Raw genomic sequence first — 8,215 nt, forward strand, 5'->3', positions numbered from 1 at the left:
CGTGCAAGAACGTTTCTCCGGGGCTAGTGTTCTCCACTACTTGCGTGTGATTGGTGGTTTGATTTGTCTTGGCACTGCGCCCGGTTATCCGGACTATGCGGAGCGGTACGTACCTAGAGGAGCTTATCTTATCGCCCCTCCCCGACTTACACGTGAAGGTGTCGGTGGCTGCTCTGCCAATGTCATACCTGTGGAAAACAATCCAAGGAGCGACTGAAAAGTGGATGAATAATTAGAGGACTTGAGAGACTGCGCCCTCAAGCGGGAATTGAAAAGAATTCTGATTGTACCACAATTCAACCCAGTAATCACCAAATAATCAAGCTGGGAAATAATTTTCATCATCATCAATCATAAAGGAATGCAATTGAGATCTAAATCTGAAGGAATGACTGTCCTCAACCACCATCCACTCTAGCCTTTACCCAGGCGCGGGAAAGAATGTTTCCAGCTCGAAAGCTACTCCTCCGTTCTCCATCTTCCAGTTCCGTCTACCCGTCTCTCTTTTCTGAAAATCCTATTCCAAACGAGTGTGTGTTCCAGCTGTTGTTGTCCAAGCGAATGACCAACAAGCGAGTGTGTCCTTGATTGTCTGTTCTGTTCTGTCTCTCAAGCGAGTGTGTTGCCCAAGCGAGTGTCTTCATCATCAAGCGAATGTCCCCAATTGTCATCTGTAGCGAGTGCCCCGTAAATTGTCTAAGCGAGTGTGTTTGTGTGCCGACTTCCCCGGCGAATCGTCGTTGTAAGCGAGTGACCAAGACCGCAGCGTCTCTCAAAAGAAAGAGCCCAGTCCCCAGTGTGCAAAAGAACGAATGTGCAAAAAAGCGAACGTGAGCCCCAGCCCCGAGTAAATATCCAATCACTCAGATCTTACTCAAAGGCCAAAGAGAGCCAAAAGCGGAAAGTATTGTGTTCGTTTCGTACAAATAGTCGATTTACACAACGAGGGGAGCGCGACGGAAGCGGGCAGCGGGGGTACCGGCGGGCGAAGCGCTGGCAGTGGCCGAGCCACCGGAGCCGCCGCCGCTGGAAGCACCGCACTCGCCAACCGGGGGCCCGAGAGCAGCGCCAGGCGCTTTCTCGACCGACTTGCCCGGGTTGGGGTACTCGGTGTCGACACCCTCCTTGGTAGCGCAGGTACCCTGGGAAGCGATGTTGGCGACAAACATGTCCGGGAGGGCAGCGAGAGCAGACTCGGAGCCACCCTCGCCGTCGATGGTGACAGGGGCGCAGTTCATGTAGAACTCACGGTTACCGATCTTGTTGACCCACGACCAGGCGAGGGTGGCCTCGCCGCTGGGGATGTCGTCGGGGATGGTGAAGTCGTAGGTGTCCGGGGCGGCACCGTCAGGGTTGGGGGGCAGGTTGCCGGCGGTGTTGCGGGCGGGGCAGCCGCCGATGATGGAGTGGATGACCTTGAAGGAGCTGTCCTTGGTGGGGTTCTTGTCGTAGGTGATGGAGACCTGGCACGAGCCACCACCGTGGACGGCCGAGCCGGTGAAGCCGAGCTGCTGCTTGGAGCCCTTAGCCATCTTGGTCGGGGTACCCTGGAACGGGCCGCCAGTGCTCTGGCACGGGAAGTTGCTGCCATCGGCGGCGAGCGGGCTGCTCTGGATGGCGGGGCTGGTGTAAGGGGCAGGCAGACGCAGGAGCATGTGGGCGTCAGCGACAGCCGCGAGGCCATAGGCCATGACGAAAGACTTGAGAGTGAACATCTTGAAGGATGGGTTTGGAATAGGGGGTATTATTTCAAAAAATAAAAGACCGTAAAAGGAAGGAGAGTGAGAGAGCTAGTGCGATACTAGAAACTGTGTCTTGTCCTGAAAAGGAATGTCGTGCAGGCCCGATCAACGAGAACTGCTGTGAAGGAGTGTGGAAGGAAAGGATATTGCACCAGGCAATGAAGAAGCTGAAGCCTAAGGAAGGACTGGAGTGGTTGGTGAGAGAGTGTGAGGATGAGGAATTTCAAGACGATTGAGGGGGACTCAACACCATCCTTATATCCCTGGTCCTCTCTCCCTGTCCTTGCCTCTCCCTCTCGAAAAGTCCAGAGCTCCAGACGGCCATCGTCCGCGGGCACTCAACTCTGGGGCGGCGTGGTACCTGGGCCGTCCGTCGTCCCACTATCCCATCATGTCCACCATCCAGAGGCAAGCAGACGCGGCGTGGGCCCGGTCGGGGACCTGTTCGAGGAACTGTTCTTCAGACACAGGCGCCTCTGGGCTGGGCAGACGCAAAACACAGATTCACAGATCCACGGGGGATGCCGCGGGTCGATCGATGGCTTGGCTTGGCTTGGACGTTGGACGTTGGGTGTTGAACGTTGGATGTCCAGGCCTCGACCGGACCAAGACCCAAGTCTGAACAGCACGTCATCATCTCTGATCGACTGAACCAGATCGGAATTTTCTTCCTCAGTCTCAACGACGGGGACGAGGCCGGATTGGGCGGACAGGGGCAGGCTGGCTGGGAGAAAGAGGGCTTGACTTCGAAACGGCCGAACGCCACTAGCCCAACCCGGATGTCTGCTTCTGCTCTTCTCCCCCATCCCCCATTCCCCTTCCCCCTTCCCCTGCTTGGTATGTTTGCCTGCAAGCAGCTCCGGGCCGCCCCCCCATGCCTCATCCGTAGCCAACTAGTCGAGTTCCGTCCGTTCCAGGCCGGCCAACCGATGTTTCCACGGCGAACGTGACGGAAACTAGAAAAGGCTTACACCAGGCGCGGCACAGGCACCGTATACGGGGGCATACGACGAAGGTAAGGGGGGAAGCTGCCAAGCCACCCTTCATAATAGAGGAGTCGGAGACGCAAGTTGACGGCCAGCTATGCTCCTTTAGCAAATGGTACTTGAGGTAAGCGCATCGAGTTGGGGGTAACCTAGGTTTCTGCAGGTAAGTGGGTAGCAGTGGGCTGCGGCGGGGCCCGATGGATTTGCTGCACTGTTCGGGCGACCGCGAAACTGCGGTACGAAGGAGTAATCATCCGAATTTCCTAGCCAATGCCACCCCCATCAGCACCACCAGAAGGACGACGTTGGATTGCGCCAAACCTAGAATCCGAGGCACACGGCCGTGGTCAAGACCCAAAACCGCGACACGCACCAAACAGTCCACAAGTTGCGCAGTGACACTGGACTTTCGTTGGTCACAAGTCCAGCCTGGATCGGGATTGGCACGGGGATAGATGAAGCTGGGTGGATGTTCTTGGCCATTGCGTATTCCCGTGAGCAGCCCTCTGCTCAATTCAATTCAAGACAGGGACCTCTTTTGAAGGAAGTACCTATTCAGCGGATATTTGAGGTTGCCTGATGAAAGTTCCGGGCCGAGAACAGTCGGGAGATCTACAGGGCTGAGGAATGGAGTTCCGGGGTTTGAAGATTACCAACATTTGTGGACCCTCAGGGTTGCTCCATTCCTGATTGGGTGTAGCGCTGAGGAATCTCTTCGCCAAGCCCGTGCCAAGCACAAGTGCCGATGCCAAGAGCTCAACCAATTGTGGGGTACCCATCTACAGTTCTCCCATATCGGTATCAGTTCGAGACATCGTACGACCTTCCACTGTCTTGGTGTAACTACCTCCCAACATCCATCTTTCACTCCCACTGTCTCCCAGTTTCAGGCCATTGCCTGCCTCCCGCCCGTCCCAATCCCCCTTCCATCCATTCGTAAAATAAACGGACAAAATTCCGCCTTCTTCCAACCGACCCACCTCGACCGTCCCACGCCGCCGCCTTGTCAGCAAGCCTCAGTCTCAGTGCCCCGCCAAGCTGAACCTCCGCCTTACTAGTACTTACTTGTCATCAACCCGAGCTGAACCAGCCAAGACCCCCCCTCCTTCTCTTCCAAATCAGACGAGACATAAAACGGCCCCAAACCTGCCACCTCCGCCACCCACCGACTTTTCCGACTTGTTAGAGACTCAGTCAGACCCGTCCCCCTGGCCGGCAGGCGCACCTGCGTAAAAAGGCTTTGCATAACGAATGGGGCCGGATTAAGCTGTGGGTTGAACTGTGGGTCGGAGAGACGGCACAAGAGGGACGCGCAACAATACTAGGAGGAGCCGAGCCTGGCCGGCTTGTGGAAGCATTCGCCGCTCGCTAAATATCGACACATTCGTTCACGGAACGGTCGGCATCGTGGGAGTTACGAACGGGGGGGGAGGGGGACTTTGAGCTGCGAACACCTTTTCGCAACGCTCCTTTCACCCGTTCTTCTCATTCCCGCGGGGTCTGGACAAAGTCTCCAAGGTCAGTACACAAGTGTGCACCCTAAAAGTGTGCACCCCGATCTCGAGATCTCGAGAAAAGATGGGCACCGTAAAGGACCCCGCGTCCGATAACCCCCCATCGCAGCCCCGCGTCTTCATCCAAATGTCCGGCGCCCCCGGTTCCGGCAAAAGTACGTTGGCCCGACTCCTCCGCCAGTCCCTCGGCGGCGTCGTCCTCGACCACGATGTCCTCCGATCGTCCCTCCTCGAAGACACCAACCTCACCTTCGACACCATCGCCAAACAAGCCTACAACCTCCAATGGGCCCTCGCCCGCGATATCGCCTCCCAAGGCTGCAACATAATCATCGACAGCCCCTGTAATTTCCAAGAAGGCCTCGACCAGGGCTCCGCCATCGCCGAGGAACACGGCATGGTGTACTGGTACGTTGAGTGTCGAGTCGCAGACCTGGACGTGTTAGACCAGCGGATGCGCGCGCGGACACCGATGAGGAGTCAGCGGACTGGTGTGGAGAGGCCGCCGGAGGCTGCGAGGGTTGAGAGGCAAGGTGAGGATTCGCGGGCGCTTTTTAGGAGGCGGTTTGAGGCGCCGTGCCGGCCGTCGGGGGGGAATGTGGCTGAGGTTGACTCGATGGGGGATGTGGAGGGGGTGAGGGATCGGGTGCTGGAGCGGATTTTGGGGGCTACGTCGGGGGTGTAGTGGCTTTACTCGTATGAACTGAGCCTTAACAGCAAGATAATCCCAGACTAGAACCGGACGGTTCGGTCGAGCTTCGGCCGCTCCAGCAAGCAATACGGCGTTCCGAGAGGGTTGAGCCGGAGAAAATTAACGTAAGTGGAAGTAAGACGGTCGGTCGATTGCAATGCTCCTCCATGCACAACAGCCCTTTTAACCTACTAGGGTATAAGCCGAGACGGCCAAGGTGACTACGAGGAAGACTTACGCAGTACCCTACCGTGGGTAAAAAGTGACCAGATCAAGCAGTAGAGAACTAAACGTCGTTGTCTTCCACATCACTTAGATTATCCTAGTTGAGAGCTCAGCAGAACAAACATGGCCGCTATCCACATAAACCCCCCTTTCAAACACCCAACCCGAGCTCCGTCAAATACTCTCGAAACTGTTATTTGAAACTGCTCCGGCTGCTCTACAAAGAACCCAAACACCCTCCTTCCATACCCTCCTTCCCTCCCACACTATATACTTATTTTAGATCCCGCACCGAAACAGTCACCAGCTCCTCCCAACATGCCAAACAACCGTGTTTGGCGCAGCGGCGTTGGGGGGAGCATCGCCGTCGTAAATCGAAGTGACCCCGGGTTCGATTCCCGGGGCCAGCGAAGAAAAGTTCTTTCACCGGAAAGAGTTTTCGTAGCTACCAACCGCTATTCTTCCGGATGGGGATAGGGCTTGGTGGTGAGCTTTTTGGGATATTTGCTTTTTATTTCAGGAGAGTAAAACTTAGTAGAAAGTAGACGGTGGGTTTATTTGATCGGGTTACTTAATTCAGTGCCATGGGGGCTGCCGTTTGCAAAGCTCTTGGGTAACGTTGTTATGTAATAGCTTCTGAAGCATTCGACGAAACTCGCGTAGGGAGTCCATCGGCGGTTTCTGTGTGAATAGTGGCTGGGTCTGACCCGCTGGGATACTATATCCGTGCCCCTCCTCGACCCTATCGCAGGTTGAGAGCATCATTAATCCACCGCATTAGACCAAGGTATGCACATAACAATTATCAGGAGGTGAAGACATTGGTCTCAAGGAGCCAGGTGCTGCACGAAACACCTCTCCAGACTACACATCATGTTTCATGGGTGACGGGGAAATAGCTGAGTTTGCCGAACGAATTTTCCAAGTCAGAGATCGTAACTGAAACGATTTTAAAGTACCTTCCCCAAGTTATTTTTCTAGAACAGAGGGAAACAACTCTCGGGCTTGCCCCACTTGGCTACAGCTTACATTCGCTCCTTTAAGACTATAGCCAGACCCCTGCGAACCTCCCACAATACTTTATCTAAGGTTTAAGTGCTTGGGCCTGTATGAACTAGAAATTCTTGTTTTAAATACTCCTGCTTCCTACAACTCAGTTCTTAAATCACCGGAATTCCTTCCTCACCTATCCACAAAAGCCCACCCAGCCCACGAAAGCAAGGAACGCCCGCCCCATTACAATGCCGTTGTTAGAAGCAAGGCCAACCGGCCCGCCAATCGGCCTGCCAACGATTCCGGAACGAACATCGAGCAAACGAGGGTTATCAAGCAAACGAGGGCGAGCGGATCTCTTGAATCAACTCACATTTCTGAACGGCAAAGCCGAAGAAGCGAGGAAACGAGTCAAACCGTCGAACAGCTTTGACACGAAGTACTGGACCTCGGCTGCCGCCGTATGTGATACATCAACCAAGCAGCTCGAGGTTGAGACCAAACTGGCTATCCAAGATTGGGTGGACAAGGGAGAAGAACCCGCGGCAGCATTTTGGAGGACGAACGAAGCGCGCCACCTCGTCGAGCAGATAAAAGCTGCTACGATGGAAAAATCTCTTTATACGAAGCAAGCTAAAATGGGTCACCGCAATCGGCCCTGTCCAACCTACATTTCAAGTGTTGTTTACAACCAGCCAGCTTGGGATTTGTGCCGACAAGGTTAGCTATCTACACAAACGCCCCTCCAAACACCCAACCCGAGCTCCGTCAAGTACTCTCGAAACTGTTACTAAAACTTCTCCCACTGCTCCACAAAGAAAAAAAGAAGAAGAAGAAAAAAAAGAAGACAAAAAAGAGAGAGACAAAAACACCCAAAAAAAAAAAAACAAAGAGAGACAAAAAAGGAGGTCGAATATGATGTTCTATATCAGCGCCCATTCCACATCCTTAGGCTCGTCCATCTCGCGGCCCTCATCGTCCACCCGGCGGATTGTAGCTGTAGCACATCTCTAGGAGCATCGGGCCGAGTAATTGAACCGTTCCGTGGAGAAGTTCCTTGATGGGCTGGGGAGGCTCTATAACCCAGGCAAAACGGTTGAAGGGCCTGGAAAACACCAGTCGCGCGACATGTATAATGAGATCTCTGTATATAGTTGCTCAATCGACATTCTCATGACGGCCAGTGACGGCCATTTCTCATGCGTTGTGCTACACTTCGCTAGACATGTAAAAGGAAGCCCTGATAAAGTGTATCGCCCCCCTGATACGACCAAGGTGTCATTCTATTTGTGGCAATTCATAGTCAGTCAGTTTAAAGACTTTAAGGTGGTAAATTCCACAAGCACCAGGAGGCTGGTGAGGAAGACAAGATCAAACATTCGAGATACAACCGTGGATTGGAGATAAAACTAGGTACTGTGTATGTAGACTCAGCCAACACAGCCAACTATTCCGGGCGCTTCTGTCACTCAGAACACACCGAGACGAATAGGAGAGGAATGAAGGAGTGACCAACCCCCGTAAGGAGAAGAGGAGAGTTCAAGAACTTGAGATTAAGCCACGAGATAAGTGGTAGGAGCTAGGAAAGACACTGCGGGAGAAGAAGCAGACCCAAAACGTACAGAAATAATCCACCCTCCCTCAGAAAACCGAAACACACCCCTTCCAAGGAACACTACCAAGGGACCGAAAACCGATAAAAAATCCTCAAAAACCCCCAGCATCCCATCATAATAATTCTAAGATTCTCTCCCCTCTTGAACCTCAACAACAACCACCTCCCCCCTCACGAGAGAGAACAGAAAAGGATACTTCACAATATAAAACTACAGTGACAGAAACAAGATCCAACGAAACAAACCGTAGAAACTCACAACCCCAGTACCCTTATTCATCCCCCATGACAAAACACGGTCATCTCTTACCCCCCCCCCCTTCCCAAATTTGCACCTTGATCCTGTAACATCCCTTACTTAACCTCAACAACCACCCCCCCCTGGTCCCCCTCCAGCTGTCCCCCCTCCCCCTTCCAATAAACACTCCTCCCCACCGCAAACCCACACA

At 53.7% G+C, this 8,215-nt stretch overlaps 2 protein-coding genes across 2 annotated transcripts; one reads left to right on the forward strand and one right to left on the reverse strand.

Annotated features, from left to right (window-relative positions):
* Nucleotides 1-935: 935 nt before the first annotated feature.
* On the reverse strand, nucleotides 936-1,715 carry C8A04DRAFT_9230 (uncharacterized protein; the record flags this gene model as incomplete). The annotated part of the gene is made up of 1 exon (XM_062785408.1): nucleotides 936-1,715. The coding sequence occupies one exon, from the start codon at nucleotides 1,713-1,715 to the stop codon at nucleotides 936-938; it is 780 nt and encodes a 259-aa protein (XP_062640630.1).
* Nucleotides 1,716-4,306: 2,591 nt separating this feature from the next.
* Nucleotides 4,307-4,927, forward strand: C8A04DRAFT_25065 (P-loop containing nucleoside triphosphate hydrolase protein; the record flags this gene model as incomplete). The annotated part of the gene is made up of 1 exon (XM_062779417.1): nucleotides 4,307-4,927. One exon carries the CDS (start codon nucleotides 4,307-4,309, stop codon nucleotides 4,925-4,927), a length of 621 nt encoding a protein of 206 aa, XP_062640631.1.
* Nucleotides 4,928-8,215: the final 3,288 nt, after the last annotated feature.

This window comes from Dichotomopilus funicola (genome assembly GCF_033296635.1).
Source record: "Dichotomopilus funicola strain CBS 141.50 unplaced genomic scaffold C8A04scaffold_4, whole genome shotgun sequence".
Lineage (NCBI taxonomy): Eukaryota > Fungi > Ascomycota > Sordariomycetes > Sordariales > Chaetomiaceae > Dichotomopilus > Dichotomopilus funicola.